This window comes from Panthera tigris, chromosome E1 (genome assembly GCF_018350195.1).
Source record: "Panthera tigris isolate Pti1 chromosome E1, P.tigris_Pti1_mat1.1, whole genome shotgun sequence".
Taxonomy (NCBI): domain Eukaryota; kingdom Metazoa; phylum Chordata; class Mammalia; order Carnivora; family Felidae; genus Panthera; species Panthera tigris.
The window spans coordinates 53,473,171-53,492,943 of NC_056673.1; the positions used below are offsets into that span (position 1 = coordinate 53,473,171).

The 19,773-nt window shown below is 47.2% G+C and overlaps 2 protein-coding genes across 17 annotated transcripts in view; one reads left to right on the forward strand and one right to left on the reverse strand.

Moving 5' to 3' along the window:
• The window catches only part of FAM104A (family with sequence similarity 104 member A), a 16,945-nt gene extending 8,367 nt beyond the window's left edge, over positions 1-8,578 (reverse strand). For 2 of the 10 annotated variants that reach the window (XM_015536297.2, XM_015536293.2), the window contains exons 1-2: positions 8,269-8,578; positions 3,734-3,833 (exon numbers count right to left, since the gene is read on the reverse strand). In XM_015536297.2, the coding sequence (XP_015391783.2) occupies positions 3,734-3,833; positions 8,269-8,489 (321 nt within the window). In that variant the 5' untranslated portion in view covers positions 8,490-8,578. The other 8 variants (XM_042967688.1, XM_042967689.1, XM_042967692.1 and 5 more) reach the window with 8 other exon arrangements.
• On the forward strand, positions 5,855-19,408 carry CE1H17orf80 (chromosome E1 C17orf80 homolog). Of its 7 annotated transcripts, none has more exons than XR_006211468.1 (7): positions 5,855-5,874; positions 9,464-9,566; positions 11,237-12,733; positions 17,275-17,382; positions 17,945-18,049; positions 18,293-18,591; positions 19,243-19,408. XR_006211468.1 is itself a non-coding variant. In XM_042967685.1 (6 exons), the coding sequence occupies exons 3-6, from the start codon at positions 11,263-11,265 to the stop codon at positions 19,263-19,265; spliced, it is 1,707 nt and encodes a 568-aa protein (XP_042823619.1). In that variant the 5' UTR covers positions 8,761-8,909; positions 9,464-9,566; positions 11,237-11,262; the 3' UTR covers positions 19,266-19,408. The 7 variants fall into 7 exon arrangements, 2 of the variants coding, with proteins under 2 accessions (XP_042823621.1, XP_042823619.1); XR_006211466.1 differs by lacking the exon at positions 5,855-5,874 and adding an exon at positions 8,588-8,695; XR_006211465.1 differs by lacking the exon at positions 5,855-5,874 and adding an exon at positions 8,759-8,909.
• Positions 19,409-19,773: the final 365 nt, after the last annotated feature.

A 19,773-nucleotide genomic window follows, 5' to 3' on the forward strand; every position in this document is an offset into this window, starting at 1 on the left:
CTAGCTTTTTTAATATAATTTATCATCAAGTTGGTAACATACAGTGTGCTCTTGGTTTTGGGAGTAGATTCCCGTTCTTCACTTTTTCTAACTAGAGATCTAAAATTGCTTTCACGCTAATACTGTATCACAGCATTAACCTGGAAAAGTATTTTCCAGCTAAAAGACAGGAGGAGGAAAAATATTCTTCTTGTTCCTGTGATTTGAGAGAAGTCTAGGACCTAAGCTGCCTCTGGATATATTTAGCAAAATCTCTCAGAACTTCCGTCCGGTATTCTGTGACACGGCACGTACCATGGTTAGGAGCAAGGAGCTCACCAGCCAAGCTCTGGAATCATCGACCCTGCCTCTTACTAGTTGTGTATCTCCGGGCAAACCACTTTCTTTTTTCTGTGCCCCAATTTTCCCATCTGTGAAGCAGAGATAGCACCTACAAAAATGACAGGAAGAAAATGGACAAGTAGACTAAAAGTTTCTCTTTACAGAACTAATCAGGCAAGTCAGTCCACATTCTTCACCTTCACAGTATCTAGGAAGAGAGGTGTATACTATCTTTACTTTACAGAAGTAGCTGTGATTTACTTCTGGCATACATAATTCAAACACCTCACATCTTATTTCCCGGTACTGGGCAATATGATTACATTAGGAGAAAAACAGAACTTCTGAAAATTAATTATAAAAAACTTTAATTCTCTCTTAGAATTAAAGCAAACTCCGAGGTGCCTGGGTGGCTCAGCTGGCTAAGCATCCGACTTTTTAAAAATATTTTTAATGTTCATTTTTTTGAGTGAGAGAGAGAGAGAGAGTGAGCGTACATGCGCAAGGGGGGTGGGGGTGGGCAGAGAGAGGGGGACAAAGGATCCAAAGCAGGCTCCAGGCTCCGTGCTGACAATAGAGCCCGACATGGGGCTCGAACCCACAAACCGCAAAATCATGACCTGAGCCCAAGTCAGATGCTTAACCAACTGAGCCACCCAGGCGCCCGTTTTTTTCTTTTCTTTTCCCCCTCACCCTTCCTCCCTTCCTCCCTCCCTTCTTTGTTTTTTTTTAAATGAGCATCCTACTCTTGAGTTTGGCTCAGGTCATGATCTCATGGTTCGTGAGTTCAGGCCTCGCGTCAGGCTCTGAGCTGACAGCGTAGAGCCTGCTTTGGGTTCTTTCTCTCACTCATGCACGCACGCACGCTCTCTCTCTCTCTCTCCCCCTCCCCCTCCCCCACTCATGCTCTCGTGCTCTTTCACAAAACAAACATTAAAAAAAAAAGTAAACTCCTTCCATATAAAAGCTCTTCAAGTCACAAGAAAAAGAACTCTAAAATTACTTAAGTATTTCAGGAAAAACACAAGAAACGGTTTCTCTTCACTGAGTTAGTCTTAAGAAAACTTACCTCACTGGCCCAACCTTAGAATTAAAAGATAACATTTTCATTAATACGTGACTATATGAAATAACAAAAATAATCCACTAATGAATCATTTTTTTATTTTCCTTTTTATACACGATTGTCAAAAAGCAGCCAAGTGCCCCTAAACTTGATATTCTTGTGCTATAAACATAACAATCTATTCCAGTGGTGATGATCCAATCAATTATTTACGGCTTAACTTTCCATTTTAAAGGTGTCCCCCCCCCCCCCCCCGCTTTTTGCTTCTCTAGCCCTCCCTAGGTTGACTCAGCCTCATTACTTGTTAATCTCCCCCCCCCCCCGAGAAGCAGAGCACAAGCGGCCACCCACGCAGAGAGCCGGTAACTGCTGGGTCGGCAGGACTGGAAGGAATGGTCAGAACCCTCCATGCGAGGTCTACCAGGGAGCTTAGATTACCGTGAAAAATAAAAAGTACCTGTACTGACTGTTAATTATAACAAAGGCAAGCTGGTCCATCTTTCAGACCAATGATTACAGAGTAGTTTATCCACTCCATGTCTTTGAACAAGTAAGAACAAGGCACATGAACCAAGAGGTTGAGTAACAACACATTGCCTCCGTGATACCAATGCCCAGGTTTTCGAAAGGGAAGAAAGATCATTTTCTACGAACAGCAATTAAAACAAAGCAATACAAAAATACTAAGAGTCTTAGTGAAAATAGGAGATCAGAGCGTTTCCTTTTGTTTTTAATGACAACTTATATTCCTATTCTCAGGCATCACGACTGTAAATACAGGGCAAATGATCAATACAGTCAGACCGACTGTACCTTTGAGCTAACAAACCTCACTCAGCAGGATGTGCACACAGACGCAAGGAAAGAAACACTGAAGTGGATAGATACAGTGAAAGCACTCACTGCGTGCTCTTTTAACAGACTCCTAATCCAAAAGAATGATGGAAAGTCAACTGTCACAGTTTCATCACTGGATGCTCGTGGGAGCCTCTCTAAGCTCTGCTTCACTTGCCCCCTCCAGGTATCGCCTTACACAAAAGCTCAATTACTTTTCTGCGAATCATTTTTAAAAACATAAGAAAAAGGAAAGAAAGCATAGCAGAGGATTTTTAAAAGGGGGAGAGAAGTCACAGAAACTCACATCCCCATACACAAAGATCCCACCCACACTTGTTCATGAACTAACTGCTCCTAGTCGTGTAGGACCTATGTGAGAGTTAACTGGCTTTCCCCCCTTGGGAGAGCTCCTTTGGATTTCTGGTAAGGACCGGATGTAGGTCAAATCCTATTATCAAGGACTGTTTAAAGTACAAATTATTTCGGTGGTACAAAAACTGTGATACGCAGAGCTCTGCTTTAAGTTATAAGGCTAAGGCTTAGGGATCTGTGCTGGGGAGGAGCTTCTCGTCAGGGTGACAACTCAAGGGTCACAATTTTCCAGTGTGTAAGTTAACAGAGGCGTCACTTAAATGCTAGCTGCCCTCCTTTCCCTCTGCAGAGCAGCCTTTCAACTGCACCAAAATGCTCCCTGTGGTATGCAGAATGGAGCTCTCTTGTTGGGAAACCAAAACTTCGGGAGCTCTTTCCCCCTCACGCCTCTCTCTCCCCACCACCCTGCCTCCCACAGGAGTCCTTTTAGAACACGATAAAAAAGGAATAACACTCAGGGGCGCCTGGGTGGCACAGTGTCCACAGTCGGTTAAGCATCCGACTCTTGATTTTGGCTCAGATCATGATCTCACAGTTTGTGAGTGTGAGCCCTGCATCGGGCTCTGTGCTGACAGTGCGGAGTCTGCTTGGGATTCTCTCCCCCTCTCTCTCTGCCCCTCCCCGCTCTCTTTCTCTCTCTCAAAATAAATAAATAAACTTTAAAGAAAAGTAGTAACACTTAAAAATAGTATTTTGCATACACACACATGGCATATTCTGAATGCTTACATAGTTTCTCATGAATAAAATTAAACATGAATTTCATGTGAATGAAAGCAAGATACTTGCCTTAAGGATGATTAATGGCTTAGAAACTTAGAAAATAGTTGGTTTCTCAAATATCAACCAGACAGCTCAAAGATGAATTTTCAAAGGTCTATGACACTCGTAACAAATTTTGTGCTCTGTGTACATATTAGTATGTGCATATACACTCTTCAATGGAGAAAGGGTGCACGGTTTCCTCAAAGGGGCCGTGACTCAAAAAAAAAAAAAAAAAAAAAAGTTGAAACCACTACACTCAAATAAAATGACTTTTATTTATTCAAAGAATAATTTTAATCACACAAAGAAACTGGGTTATTTAGACTTTGTTCAAGCAATGGAAACGGCAGACACTCTGACCACACTTCCTACCTCTGTGTCCCAGGACTCATGAAAGACAGGGTTTCTACTACTCCTTTTGGTCTGGGGGGGAAGATGGTGGTCTTCTTCATTGCCATTCCTTCTCCTTTTCCTGAAATCAAGTTATGAGAAAAAAAAAAAAATCCGACAGTTGATCTTTTGGACACTTAAAATCGTAAATCACAACAAATCTGCCCTCTCACCTGAGTAAACAGAATTCGCATGCTACCCCAATAAGTAAAAAGTTGAAAGTACACTACCGTTGGGCACAAAGAGTAAAAATACAAAATAGCAGCAGCAGGGGTGAGCTTAAATTAGTACAACTGATTTCTAAAAAGAAGCTTGGCAACTTTAAATGCCTACTGGGAATAAATAAAAGTAGGGTGATGCTAATGACTAAGCTTCCAAATTCCACCTAATCAAGGTTATGGTCCTTCGACGTTTCCTGAAATCACAGTTTCAAGTTACCTAATCCTACTCCTCCCATAGGACAACATGGAAGACAGGAGCGGCTGTCGTTGCCCACATACCCCTAAAATCCTAATAAAACTGGGGTGCTACGCAGGAGGATCATTAAAGGTTCATATAGCCTTTGATGTGCAGTTTTCTCTCATCCCTGACTTCCCCCCAATCATCACATGAAACAAAAGCTCAATGCCCTCTAAAGTATTAGATCATTTTTCCCGACATTCATTAGAAAGGCTGCTCTTGGACACATTAACTCCATTATTCTCTCTACAGCATCCCTAGTATTATGACACGTTACTTCACCAGATTGTTACTTTGAGTCTGGAACCCAGGCTGCTCAGAATTCTCAGGTTTAAAGAAAAAAATCACACCTTTACCCCAGTGTTCTCAGATGTGCAACAAAGTTTGTATGTATTCTATGCAAGAATTAAGTGCTTCTAGAAGGACTTCTAAATCCCAGTTTAGAAGGCAGAAGTTAGAGATAAATTAAAGGAGGTATTATTTTAAGTCGAATTGCCTGGAATTGTGCTGTCCAGGACAGGAGCCACTAGCTATCGTTATATTATGATTATACGTTATTATAACATATAGTTAAATTAAATTTAATTTACTATCCAGTTCCTTAGTCACACTAGCTATATTCTCAGTGTTCAAAGGCCACAGGTAGCTAGCGGTCACTGTACTGGACAGCACAGACAGAGGACATTCCCATCACCGCAGAAAATGCCAATGGACAGTGTTGGCAAGAGGCCATTGATACGAAACAGCACAATGTATTATCATGAAAATTCTTAAAGATTCACATTCCCATAGCTGGAGGAAAAACAGCTTTTGCGCAAGTACTGAACTTGAGCACGTGGCATCTCGTACGGCCATACATTTTCTACGCGGGCAGTGCGGCAAACCATGGCAGGCCCGTCCGTAATCCTAAGGTTTTGAGCTGAAGTCTTGATATTGGAGAAAATTTAAGGTACCACCCCGAGCTCAAGTTCCCGTATTCTGCAAAATTCCTGTACTCTGAATACATCTAACTTTATGAATAAATACAGATCTAGGCGTGGAATGATAAACTGTGAGTGTGTGGTGCTGATAAAGCATTAACCAACCAGCAAAGGGCTGCACCATTTACCTCATTCCCAGACTCAACTGCTTCTAAGACCATCATTCCTGCTCCCTAACTTTCTCTCAGGACATTAGATCTTATCTGCATGTTACTTTGAAGTATTCGCAGGTTAAAAACGAGGTGAAAAGCAGGCTTAAAACTAATTTAAATGGATGTGCTATTACCATAGATTTGAACCAAGAAATTACTATCTTCGTCCTGCTATGACCAGAGAATTTGTTCTGGAAAAGAGCTACAGTTACAGGGCAAGGTCTGATGGAAGGCCAGTTGACACCGCTGGGAAACTCACCAAATGACAGTATGCTGGTCCCCAAACTCTTATTAATGTGCCAGCAGGTGACTGGGCCACTCTAAGCACTTCTGAGCCCGACCCAAACTTTCTCATTTCCTCACTTATAATCCAGACCGTATCTTTCCAGGGACAAGAAAACGAACGTCAAGGAGGTTGCAAAGCAAAAAGAGCGTAGGAACAAAGAGGATGGGCTGGTTTTGCGGATTTCAACTAAACTCTGGGAAAGTCGCATGAAAATATCCCTGCCTCATGATCAGCTGCTTTCTCAAGGTACCAGAACGGAACGATCTCGTGCCGGGGGCCCTCTCCTCTGGATGATACTCGATTAAGAATGAGCCCTGCTGTTTTTCATTCTCCTTTTTCTAGGCTCCATGCAGATTCCGTCCTTGGAACAGTCTTCTTTCAACAAAATCGTTAATAATTGCCAAGATTATAGCTTCATGTTCAGCCCTAGCCACACAGTCAGATTATAGCTTTCTACATTAATGCCACAGACCAGGTTATAATTTTAGCAGTTACCATATAATTGATTATATTCTCCCCAGGCATCTAGCTACAGATTGTTGTTTAGCATCTGTTACTTCTAAGGACGGCCGACTGTACCACTGTCCATCATCTCATTTCTTTCCAATCTTCCTGCCATCTCCTAGAGACTGAGCAGAGAAGAAATCTCAAGAGGGGCGCCTGGGTGGCTCAGTCGGTTAAGTGCCTGAGGCTTGATTTCGGCTCAGGTCATGATCTCACAGTTGGGGAGTCTGAGTCCTGCATCACTTCAGGCTCTGCTCTGCTAGTCCAGAGCCTGCTTGAGATTCTCTATCTTTCCCCCTCTCTCAAAATAAACAAACAAACTTTAAAAAGAAGCAGCAGCAGGAGGAGGAGGAGGAATCTTGAGTATGGAAACTAGTGTTTTTCAAACTTTTTTTTTTTTTTTTAAGTAACAGAACCCTTTCTTTCTGTTGGCAAAAATACCTCAATATATACGAGACAAAGGACCTGTTTTGGTTAAAGTGGGGGTTTTCTTGACCTACACCCACCCTCAATGGCTATCCCAGTGTATTTTATAACAGTCTGAAAAACCACCATCTCAGACCAACGCTTCATCCAGAAACTGGACTTGGGAGATATTATGATAGCGGGAGCTGGAGGAATTGGTACATGAAACATGGGGTGACAAGGAGGTAAGAAACCCCTGTCCAAGTCAAATGGTTTCTTTTATGGCAACGAAGCCAGCAGTATAAACGGGCTGAGATTATTTGTGTACCAGGTAAAAGAAATCGGCTACCAGTATAAGCACATTTAAATCTGCATACAACAATGGATAAAGGGAATCTTTCTGCAGGAAATACTGAGGCTTTTCCAGATATGAGACATCACAGGAGCCTATGTTTCTAATTCCAACAGCAAGTTGGTCATCGGGCCCCTAGTTTCAAATTTAGACCATTCTTGTTCTCTATACAAGCAGGCTTTGTGCCCCACTCACTGTGTACCCAAATCAATAACCCAGTGCAGAAGTATGGGCGACCCTAGATTCTCACTATTAGACCAAACAACCTCAAGATGCTTTCCAGAATCTTAATCCCTGAACTGACCATCCCCCAGAGCAGGATCCTCGTGGAAAGACTGCCCAGTACGATCAGAGCCAATGAAAACACAGAACGAGAAAACATCCAGCATAACCTACCGAGGCAATCCTATTGGCCTCAGCCGAGCTTCACTGAAAGTACTGTGAAGTAATGAAAAGAGCAGCGAACCTGGAAAGACTGGGGTAAACCTGCTGAGCTCCCTGAAGGTTTCCCTATCAGAAAAATGAAAGTGTAGGACTTGGTGATCTCTAGGTTTTCCACAAAGGGGTTTTTCTGATCTGAAGGAAAACTGCTCCGCTTCATCTGGGGTTCCCAATCCCAACTTTCTCCTCCCCAACTGTCTTACAGGGCGTAAGAAGGAGGAAAGAAAGACAAAGAAATTGCAGTTTGATCGGGACTCTATTCTGTACACGTCAAGCAAGCATAGCACCCCTAGGTCAAAACCCAGGTCCTGAGGTCAAGGTTCAGTGGAAAGTAGAGCATCGCCATATAATCCTACCTCCCGCCTTCGGAGTCAAACGGCTCCGCGTCCAAACAGTTTAGAATCCTGCCTGTTTATGCTATAAGCCACTTTGGTCATCTGCCCTATGTTCACAACCGTCCGGGGGCACAAATTCTAGTATCTATCCCAACCCTTCCCCACTGCAGAGCTAAACCCCATCCTTTCTGACCTTGGGGAGACGGCAGCTCCCAGCCTCGGTCCCTCAAAGACGTCCTAGGGGCTCCCTCTCAAAGATCAGACATTCCTCCCATCCCCCCACCCTCCTAAATTTAGGACAGGGAAGCTTCAGGGCCACTGTCTCTCTTCCGGGACCGTTCAGACTGCATTCCAAGTAGGGAAATACAAGAGGGAAAAAGACGGGGTTGGGGGGACACATGGACCCTGGCGAGTCACTCCTCCAGCACCTCAGAGACCAGGTACCCGACCACTCGCGCATCCTTCTCTCCCCTCCCCGGGGCCGTAGGGCGCCCAGATGGAGACCCACAGGGCCCACGCTTGCTCGGACCCCCGCTTCGCGTGCTCCCTCGGCCCCAGCCCCCAGAGAGGGGCTGGGAAGGAAGGAGGTCCCTGCGGTCTCACCTGGGGCGGAGGCGCTCGCTCATGGCAGCCGGTGGAGGGGAGCGACGCGGCGCCGCTCCGCGAGCTGAGGGAACAGAGGGTGTTGTGTTCCGGCGGCCGCCACGCCCACCCCCTCGGGCCTTGGCTCTCGCCGCGGCGCGGGTGGACGCTGCCGGCGGTGAGTACCCCTCGGTGGGACCCGTACCACCGCTACTTCCGGCGTCTGCTCCGCGCCCCCCCATGTCGCAGCCGCCGTGGTACCGCCCTCTCGAGACTGCGCAGTGGCGCGACGGCGGCCGCGCCGACCGGTAACCCCGCCCACGGGAAGAGGCGGGCTCCGAGTGGGGAGGAGCGCCTAGGAGCTTCTGGGAGAGAGGACCTCATGAGAAGGCGGCCCGAGCTTTCGCCTGTTCGCAGCCGAAAAGTGACGGCATATAAGTCAAGCCAGGTTTAAATTAATTTAAATTATTTCATAATAATACGATACAGGTACTTAAGTTAAGCACCTATGAGCTAACAGTTTTGTAGAAACATAGCTGAGAAGCATCAGGCAGTGGCGCAGACGGCCTGCGGCGGGTCCCCGACAGGGAGTTGGGAAGCTGCTGGAGGGCTGCGCTGGGGGGCTTGTCGCGGGGGCTTCCGGGACTTTCACACCTGGTTAGGTAAGGACGCTGCTCTGGGCTAATTGCGGCGGGTCGGGCTTTGTCCTAGTGCCCACGCCCTGTGTCTGGGGGTCAGGGGAGGGGGCTTCCCGAGGAGAGAGGGGAGTCGATCGGGTGGCGGGCCAGCCGTGGGCGGGCTTCCGGGGCCTCAGGATGAACCTCCTCCGCGTCCCTGCGGCTCCGGCTGAGGCTGCAGTGGAGGCCGGCCCGAAGCCGCTAGCTTCCCCACGGCCCCCGCCCACTCCGCGGGAAGCGGCGGCTCGGCTTCCGGAAAGAGTGCCGGAGCTGGGAGGAGGGCGGGCCAGGTACCGCGGCTCAGGGGTGGAGTGGGGTGGGGGTGGGGGCGGTTGGCACAAGTCCGACCGGCCCTGCGCCCGACCGGCGTGCGCTACTTTAACTGTCTGGTTTCCGGAACACGGAGAGAGACCTGCGCTGCGAGTTGGCTGTACTCGGTTCAGTGCCGCACCACATTCATTCACTGAGTGTGCTGTCGAGTTACTTTTCCGTTTGTGTCTTGCGCTGGCTGATAATTAAAATCGAGTTTCTTTCGCCAGACCCAGGAGCTGCGATCGTGAGGCATGGAGATCCAAAAGAAACAACCACAAAATTAGCATCCTTCTGGGGAACCGCCTGTAAGAAAGTATTTAGGCACCCACGGTAAGACGTTACCACGAGAGGGTGCAGGATCTTCCCAGTAGGACTGAGTGTGGCGGAGTACTGTAGGGGCAGACACGTCTAAGAGGTCCCAAGCCTCTTCTGAAGTTATTAGCCTAAGGCCCGTGGACTGGCTCCAATTGTGGCTATTTTTATAAGTCAACGGCTCAAAAGTTTGATTATATTGTCAGAGGGGTACCTCCAAAGTCAGAATGATTACTGTAATCAGAAACAGTTTTGTTTTGCCTGAGTTTACATAGGATCCTAAATGGCCAGGATTATGTCTGTTTATCTTGTAAATGGTTTCAGTGTCACTCTTTGACTTAAGTAGTAGTTAGAAGGTATTCAGTCACAGTGATTTATGATAGCGTTTGCATGTTGACATTTAGAGAAAAAATTCATTCAACAAATACCATATGCCCAGCACGGTGCTCAAAGAGGTACAAGTGATACGTGGTATTACTTTTTTTTCATGTTCTTACCTGGTATGAATATCACAAAGGTTTCAAACTAAATGAATTTGCTGGCAGTCCATACGCTACAAACCGTGAATGAAAAACTGGGGACCATGTTTCCTCCACCTATATGTTAGTGCATCGCACACACTTTTTTTTGAGAGAGTGCGTGCACATGAGTGTGAGCAGGAGAGGGACAGAGAGAGTGAGAGAGAGAATCTTAAGCAGGCTCCACGCTCACCATGAAGCCCAGCATGGGGCTCAGTCCCACAAACGTGGGATCGTGACCTGAGCTGAAATCAAGAGTAGGATGCTCAACCGACTGAGCGAACCAGGCACGCCCATATACTTTTATATATGTGTGTATGGGTGTACATGTGTTTTACTAATATGGGAAGTATTAGTACAGCTTCATTTCTCATGCTGAAAGCCTGGAAGTTCTAATATTTTCTTCTTGCACCTCTCTGGATCTTCCATATACCACTTGGAAAACATGACTCTAGTCAACAGCCTTCAGATCTTGGCCTGAATTCACCATTCTTTCCTTAAGTGGTATATTTAAGGGCTTCAAACAATTTTTTTATACTCGTGCAATACCCAGTTGACTTGCTGTAACTTTAAATAGCAAACATTTTAATCTGACTGCTAGTTTGGACAACTTTTTCTTCCAGTAACCGTTATTTATTAGGTTTAAGTCTTTTAGCTTTTCTCAGCTACTAGTTAGGGATGTAAAACCTCTTTGATTGTCTTTTACTGATGATTGGTTGCTAGAAGACTTTAAGAAATGTATAATGCCAAGCATAAATGGAGCCAGGAGTATTTATCTTAAAACCAACTATGTCTTCTGTTTCCTATTTCTGTAAGAAAATGAAAACATTTTTTTTTTTAAACGTTTATTTATTTTTGAGACAGAGAGAGACAGAGCATGAACGGGGGAGGGTCAGAGAGAGGGAGACACAGAATCTGAAACAGGCTCCAGGCTCTGAGCTGTCAGCACAGAGCCCGACGCGGGGCTCGAACTCACGGACCACGAGATCGTGACCTGAGCCGAAGTCGGCTGCTTAACCGACTGAGCCACCCAGGCGCCCCGAAAACATTTTTTTTAACAATTTCCTTTGACCTGGGTTCTTCCAAATGAAAAGTACACATGTAAATGAAATATTAGTATTTACTTTACAAACTATGTGCCCCTCATAATCTCCCGTTTATCTTTTTCAGGAATAAGAGAGTGATACTCTGCCAGGATGGAAGTGTGTCCTTACTGTAAGAAGCCATTTAAACGATTAAAATCCCACTTGCCACACTGTAAGATGATAAGGCCGACTGTACCTGCTGATCACAAAGCTTGTCAGTCCAAGCTAGCTACACGCCCACATGCTACAAGCAGGAAAAGACCAATCACAGATTTAAATAACACTACAGAGAGAGAGTTAGAGACCAGGAGTGAAAAAAGAAATACCAAGTTGGTAAAGGACAAACCAGAACGGACAGTGAAGTCTTTTCCACTACCAGCCGTTGGTTTAGAAAGAGCAAGTAACACAAAGGCAGATGAATACCTCAAGAATCGAGTTCGGTGCTCCCTCAAAATGCTAAAAGATACTGAACCAAAGGTTGCTTTCCAGGGAGAAACCAAGGCTCAGTTTTATGCATCACAAAATACCACTCCTAACAAAGAACTTCCCAAAGATTTGCCTCCATCAGGGGAGAGTAGAAGTAAGCTTTCAGAAACCAAAGCATCTTTACCTCTTGGCCCAGTAGAACCTTCTTCATCAAATCAAGATAGAAAACCTTCAGCCTTACCCAGTGATGTACAGACCACTTCTCCTGATTTAAGATTGGACAAAATTGATCCCCCAAGACAGAAGCTTCTAGTAAAGTTAGTAGGTACAGCTAATGGTGATTATCGTAGTTCTCCCATGAATCTCCATCATGGGATTGAAAGAGTAAGAACGTCCTTGTCAAGCAATGAGACAGAGTCGAAGGCCAGGGACCACCTCTCAGAAGTCTCTAGTGATGTTAGAGACCCTGAGATTCAAGAAAAGAGAATGGAATCACAATTTTTAAATTTTAAAGTTAGCCCATTAGGTGAAATCCACGTCAGGGAGAACCAAGGAGAAGGACTTGACCTTGGAGTGGAGGCACGTGGGAGCACAGGAAATGCAGAGAAAAGTGTATCTGTGACAGACACGCAGGAACGGGCAAAGAACTTCAGTGGTGGTGATTCGGCCACAGAGAAGAAATGTCGAGACGAAGGTCCCGATTTAAATTCGTTCACTCCAAGGGAGACGACTTGCGGTGAGCTACTTTCTGTATCACAGTTGTATAATCAAAATCTGGCCTCTCTGGCTGTCCGAGTTTTTCAAGAAGAGAAAGCAGCAGCCTGCAGTCCTCACCGAGTCCCTGATGTGAAGGTGTTCACAGAGCGTAGTGAGCGAGCTCCTCTGCCGCACGGACCAGGCTGTGGGCCCCAGGCGTCACGACCTGGGTGCCAGCAGCCTTCACATTCAGTCCTGCTCCACGCCTCTGACAGCCCCTTCAGTCAGGTGGGCGTTGCTGGCAGGAAGGGCCTCTCAAGCTCCCTGGGCCTGGAGTGGTTTCCAGAGCTCTATCCTGGTTATCTTGGACTGGGGGTGTTGCCGGGGAAGCCCCAGTATTGGAATGCAGTGGCCCAGAAGCCTCAGCTCATCAGTCCCCAGGGGGAGAGACTCTCACAAGGTAAGCGTGCTCGTTTTCAAGGACCCTCCAGCCCCTCCGAACAGCTCTGTGCCTTTTGCCTTAATCAGATTCAGAACACTCCTGCTTTCTCTCAGCTGACTGGTACCCAGGCGTTCCAGTATGCCAGACTCAATCGTGGTTCTGAAAACACTCATTCTTGCTCCAGAGTGCTTTACCACTCTCCCTTCCCCTGCACCCAGAGTTGACGGACTAGGCCAGGCTGGCTGGTGGCATTGATGACTCGAGTTTCCCCACTGGGCGGGGGCATGGCCAGTGGATATGGGGCAGGGATTCAAACTGTCTTGAGAGACTGGGTGAGAGGTTAGGGAAGGAGAGAGGACTGTGAGGGGGTCTCCTCAGAAGCTGTCCAGAGGCTCCTTGCCCGTGCCCGGAATGGGTTAAGTGGCCCCACAGAGCCAGGAAATTCTGGCATTTCGGGGATCCTCACTTCTTCCTGCAGAACCTTACTTTTAGTTATCGGACTGCCTCTCTAATTACAATATGTAATGTTTCTTCATTTTCCTCATCGGAGAGCTTTAGATTTTTTTCTTTCAAGGTTTTCTAGAAGCATAGTTCGTTTTTTTATTTTAATTTTTTTAAGTTGATTTGTTTTTGAGAGAGACAGAGTGAGAGGGGGAGGGGCGGAGAAAGAGAATCCCAAGCAGGCTCCGCACCACCCATTCGAAGCCTAATGTGAGGCTCGAACTCAAAAACCATATCATGACCCGAGCCAAAACCAAGAGTCAGATGGTCAACTGACTGAGCCACCCAGGCGCCCATGGCAGCACAGTTAGTTTAACGTAGCATCCATCTCTGGGGTGTGTGTGTGTGTGTGTGTGTGTGTGTGTGTGTGTGTGTAGTATTCATTGGTGCTTTTAGGTTGGGTAGCAAGTCAGAATACCTTTGCACCTGAAAATCCTGTAACCTCTTCCTAGAGACGTGTTTTCCCTCTGTGGTATATTTTGGAAATTATTACGTATTCACCAAACCCCAGGTTGTCCGGTGTGAAAAAGCATTTTCTTTTGTATGGTCATTATTCCTTTCTAAAGGTTTCAAAGCGGAAGTATATCAAGTGAAGCGTAGTGCTAGCTAAAGCTACAATTTTCTTCCACCCGCTGTACAAACACGCCTAACATCAGGCGCTCTCTACAAAGTTGTAGTCTTGTCTCGAGGCCAAAGCTGTGCTCGCAAGCCCCTTTTCCATGTTAGTACAGAAATGATATTAACGTCTGAGTTTGTTGATCTCAGAGTGCCTCTTCCATCCATTTTCTTACTATGGCCCCGCCACTCTGAGAGGTGGGCAGTGATCTGTATCTCTGCTTTGCAGGTGATAAAACAGACACAGAGAGAACATGTGACTTGTCCAAGGTCAGGTTGCTGTAAACGGTAGAGCTGCCAGGAGAACACAGTCTCTTCAGACCAGGTTTCACCCTTTCCACCAAACCGTGTTGCAGAAAGTGCACCAGAACCAGAAACACGGGGGTCGGTCAGCTGTCTCTACTTCCTTGTGGTTGGCATCACGTAGGCACGCGCACAGCCCGTGGCAAATCTCTCTGGCAAGTAGGACTTCTCTAGTTCCCGTGCTGTCTCTTACAGTGCTGAGGAGAGTCTCTGGTGCGCCCACTTCTCATTTTAGAGGGAAAGGGGAGGAGACTGACATTGGTCAGATGGTGACTGGATCAGCCTCTGCTAGGTACATGACTACCTCATTCAACCCTCATGACAACTCAGGTGACTGTCAGTGACGTCCCCGTCCCACCGTCTTTTATGGGCGAAGAACCTGAGCCCCGGACATCTTTTATTTATTTATCTATTACGTTGAGAAAGAGGGAGAGGGAGAGAGAGAAACTCAAGCAGGCTCCGCACTGAGCATGGCTGATGCGGGGCTCCAGCTCACGACCATGAGATCATGGCCTGAGCCACTCGGGTGCCCCATGACCCCAGACATCTCAAGTGACTTGCCCATGTTCATCCAGTGAGTGGTGGTCGGAATTCAAGTCTGGATCCATCTGACTTATCTACCCCTGGTCTTCGTACTGTGCACTGGGCTTACTATTCGGGGCAGTTAGTGGTCGGTGTCAGTTTTGATGTAAGTTATCCGTTGACATGCTCATTTTAGTGGGTCCCAAGAATATAGTGATAAGAATAAGGTAAGGGCTACATACAGTGACTAATCGGACCACCTGGCTTGCTTGTGAGATTGAATATGGGGGAAAAAATACAAGGTTTTTGTCAACAAGAGTTTCTCCAGAAGAGTGGTGAGGAGCTGTTTTGTTCCCTCGTATTGGTCCCGGTCTACAGTACCGTCACTAGCTTGAGCAGACTGGTGGCTCTGAGGACGCGGCTGAGTCGGGTTTCTGTAAGTCAGGAACGAGAAGTAGGCTTACTTATGGAGCTCGGCAGCATTAGATGCTGAGCCGTCTTGTGAGGTTTAGTGAGAAGGATTTTCACGGAGTTACTACCCCAAAAAAGTAGTTTTCCCAGCATTAGAGAAAATAGACTTTAGAAGTTCAAGATTCAAATCTCGGGAGACTGAGCAAGGACAAGTGGCTGACAGTCCTCAGCAAAGAAACTGGAATTGGTTTCCTTTGTTCAAAGGAAAGCCTTGTGAGCACTTCGCTGGGGTGCTTGGCTGAGCCCTGGCCAGATGTCTGTGCCTTGGCTTCTGGGACTGAGAGTTAAAGAGCTCTAGGCCCAAATCAGGACAACCTGATGATCCCATATAGGATTAAAGATTCTTAGACCTCATCCCTAAAGACTGATTCTGAAGTCAGATCTAAGAATCAGATTTCCAAACGTTTCCAAAGTTAAGAGTACTGCAGGTGTTGGGAAGGCCACTGGCAGCGGGGAGGGGGGCACTCAGACCCTGTAGGGGGTGTTGGCAAACAGATGGTGGGGGAGGGAGGAGGAGGTTTGAATAAAACAGTTCCTAGAAATTGGCCGGTGGGGATAGCAGAAAGTAAAATAGGGAAACCTGATAGGGTCATGGGTTTTCGGAGACCCAGAAACAACTTCGTAAGCCTCTTCTCTCATCTTTAAACAGTGTTTCCGCCAATAGGGTGTCCGAGTGACCTGTTTGAGATGGGACACATGTGACAAAGGGGCTCAGAATAGTTAGGATCAGAGCAGAGCAGGAATATGACACGTCAGGATTAGATCTTCTAATAGCCAGAGGCGGCCATGTGAGGGGACATGTGACAACAGCCAGAGACTGGAGGGGGTGGGGGGGAGTCAGGTCACAGGTCTGGAATTCCAGCCAGGTCAGAGGGGTGATAGGAAATGTTAGAGGTACCAGGGATGGTTCCAGCATTTATGTTAGAGAGTGGAGCCGCTGTCACTGGGTTTGGGATAATAAGGATGTCTACACTGGCAGTGGGTCCAGGACAGTGTCTAGAGATGGCAGTGGAGCCAGGCCAAGAGGGGTATAGATCAGAACCCGGGGCCCCTGGACGACGGGAAGGACGACACTAAAGAAACTCTTCACCACCTCCGTGGGTTCTGAGCTGGCCTCTCCTGGACCTCGGGCTGCTTTTGTATCCCAGCCCAGGGCCCGAACTGATGTCATTCACACAAGTTTGACCGAACCCTTAGTGGAGGAAATGGGCTACTGGCTGGAGAGGGGACAGAGTGGAGGGGCCGCCCCGTTCCTGGAGAGGGGACAGAGTGGAGGGGCCGCCCCGTTCCTGACACGGCAGGGGAAGTGGTTTTACAATTGCAGTTGTCACAGAACTGCCTCTTCCCGTCTCTTTTCAAACTTTTTCCAAGAAGAATGGGTTGTGTCCTGCTTTGTTCTTTCAAGAGACTAATCTTCACCTTGTGAAATAATTTTCTGGGTAATTTCTTGAAAGCCAGTCTGGTTTGTCTCACTTAATATGATCATGTGGTTAGCATGTTTACCTCCGCAGCAACTTTTACCACATCTGCTAAACTTGTTGTAAATATTCCCTTGTTTACCCTTTCTCCCACTGAGCCAAACCAAGAGCAGAGAACCAGCAATAGTAGAGATTCCCCGCCTATCTTTAAACAGAAAAACAGGTGCAGGAAAGATGTAAATGGAGAGCATAAACCCTCCTTTCTGGTTTTACATGAGTTATTCACATGTTGAACAGAACTGTTTGCTGTTAACATGACAGAACATGTTGCTGTCAGCACACGTGTTGACCCTAGTAGATATAGTGAGGAGTAGCAGTAGTTAGTATCATGGTAGAAAGTCCTGCCTTCTGCTAAAACATTGCAAGTGGTAGAAAACGTAGACAGTTCATTTAAGCACATGCACATGGAAGGGCTGCAGGGTATATTCATCAGACCAAAAATGTAGCTAGATCCTGATCCCAGGGCCTCCCTCAGCCTTTTGCAGAACCTCTTTCGGGGAATAAACCGCCTTGACTTTCAGCACTTAGTTCGCTGCAGCCCCGTACACAGTAATCCGGCTGTTTAGAGACCCTCCCCTCAGCCTGGCCCTGGGAACCCCGGGCACTGAGGATCGGGAAAGAGACTGAATCTAGATGAACTGTCACAGTGACTTCTGTTTGGAACCGTAGTTCCTTTGTTGGAAAGAAGCTCGACTGCTCTCAGGAGTTTGGGACCCCCGACCAGACTTACGCCCTCCAGCTTGTCTCTGATGAGGCTCTTGGGAGCTGTCCAGAAAGGTGAGCTGGAGTCATTGACTGTTGGGTTTTGTTGCTGGTTCCAAGCATTTGGAGAAGTTTCTCTTACTTTAGCCCTGATGGTTACAGCAAGGCTAAGGAAAAGAGAAAAAGAGACAAACGTGTAGGCCCCCTTCCCTTGGTCGGTCTGTTTTCACCGTGGAGTCTGACGTCAAAGCCAGTAGGAGAGCGGCTGCCATTACGGGCCAGCTTTCCTGTTTGTGATGTCTCCCCTGGCCACCCCCCCGCCATTTCTCCCCCGCTCGCCTGGATCGTCCCAAAGCCAGGAGGGCTCAACACCTCAAGTTCACCAGGTGTGTTAACCTGCCCACTCGAGATTCCGACCAAACTCCCAAAACAAGAGTAACTCAACTTGTTAAAATTAAGGTCTTCCACCTTTGGGCCTTTTCGTCTGTTTAAAAAAAAATACCCGTGTGGTGTTGGCGAGGATTCTGTGACTTCAATCCCATGGCCCAGGCCCACTGGGATAACTTGAATATCCGGCAGGTCGCGGCCCCCTAGTTCCAGTTCACCATGGCAACCAGACGTGTTTCTCTCCACACAGGCTGGGTCAGGTGCAGCACCACCGTGAGGAGTGGAGTTGGGGGCGTCACCATGCTCTTCGCGGGGTACTTCGTCCTCTGGTGCAGCTGGAGTTTCAGGCATCTGAGTAAGCTTTTTGATACTTTGAGCCTAAAATCACAGGCCTCGTCCCATTACCTGGACCTCCGGGGGGATTCTCCGAATTACTTTGTTTTTGTTTTTGTTTTACAGTTTTGCGTTATCTGACACGGCCCAGTGACTGAGCCACTGCCTGAGGCTCTGGGGTTTTTTTTATTATGGGTTTTAGTTATAATGACCTTTATAAGATTGGACTAGACTTTACATGATTGCTCCTGTGCTCCCGTGTTAGGTTCTCCCTGGAGATCTGCTGGTCTTGGGCTTTGTCCTTAAAGCTGTTTGCCTGCCAGATCGGCGCCCTTCTTAATTCCCACCTGAGAACTGCCTTTCAGCATTGAAACCAAACAGTTTATACCCCAAGAGAGAAGGAGAAACAATACGGCGGTCAGTCTGGTGTGTGCGGGTCACAGGAGTCTTAGTTAACGTTACTTTCCACATTGAGAACACAAGCATCCTTCTAGTTGATTTCAGCCTGCCTCAGGCCTTCACCAGGAGGACAGCGTCTGAACTCCACCTCTCTTTTCAGTTCAGGTTAACTTCTCTCATTTTTTTTACAGTACTGCTTTATAAAAATACATTTTTATAAGTAAAAACTTTTTAAAGACATTCTATATAGGAGGATATCCAAAGAGCCCAGCAGTTTTCCACAATTAAAAAAGAGCCCAGACCCTTTCTGAAAACTTGGGGTGTAAAAGTACAAGATGACTGTGAACCCCAGTAGCATTCACAAATGGTCGGTAGGACTTCTAAAATACCAGCACTTGACTCTCATTGGAGGTTTTCACGCAGTTGGTGCCTAGGAGGCCGGAGAGCAGGTCAAGCGGCAGCCGGACGCCTGCCCGCTGGTGGGGGGCTGGTAGGGGGCTGGTAGGTGGGGTGTCACACACTCACAGGGAAGAGGAGGTTCCTCCTGGTCAGCCCTGCGCATGCGGAGACCCCCCAGCCCTCAGCTGCTTTTCCAGGGAAAAGGCCTCCCCGGAAAGGTTTACCTGTCTGAAAGGGCTCAGTTGGTTGATACCCGAGGTGGTTTTTCAGATCTCTGAAGAAAGCGGAGCAGAAGCTCCCGATGGCGCCTAAGACTTTATTTCTAAATGTGTGGAGTGATCTGCACAGGCAAGAGACAGAAACTGTCCTCGGGAGTGGCCTCCTGGCTTCTTACGGCTTCTCTCTGTTTATCCAAAGAGCTGCAGCGCTGGCGTAAGTAGTGACCCGGACACCACGTAAGAAAGCTCTGAGACTCGGGGAGCACGGCGAAGACCACTGCGGTGCGGATCGAGCGGTTTAGACTGGTATTTGGGGCAGGGAGAGGGCGTGAAAAGAATAAAGTTACTGGATTCTGAAACCATGATATTAGGAAGCCCGTCCCTTCACTGTGCACAGCCCTGCGTCTGTGTGGCCATGTCTTCGGCTGGCTGTCCAGAGTGACAGAATTCCTGAAAGCCTTCGGTCTGTTGGCCCCTTAAGGCTGATGGTGGTCAGGGAGGCAGGAAGATGACAGAGGTCATCACTGAAATTTTTAAAGAGTTATTTCTTAATTTGCAGTCAATAGTATCTCACTTTTAGATCTTTCTCCCTAAAAGTATTCTCTAAGCTTTGGCATTTTACAGTTGTTCTGTACGAGATACCAGGCTACATACGTCCTGATACAGGTTAGTATCTGAAGTGGCAGGAAATCTGCCTCCCATCGGGCCTTTTGGGGTCCTTGACACCTTG

Bases quoted from the DNA above. Each gene is read 5' to 3' on its own strand.
- CE1H17orf80 (XM_042967685.1), top strand. From the start codon at position 11,263: ATGGAAGTGTGTCCTTACTGTAAGAAGCCATTTAAACGATTAAAATCC. The intron at 12,734-17,274 runs GTAAGCGTGCTC...TTGGAACCGTAG, and splicing joins GGGGGAGAGACTCTCACAAG to TTCCTTTGTTGGAAAGAAGC. The intron at 18,050-19,242 runs GTAAGCTTTTTG...GTTTATCCAAAG, and splicing joins CTGGAGTTTCAGGCATCTGA to AGCTGCAGCGCTGGCGTAAG.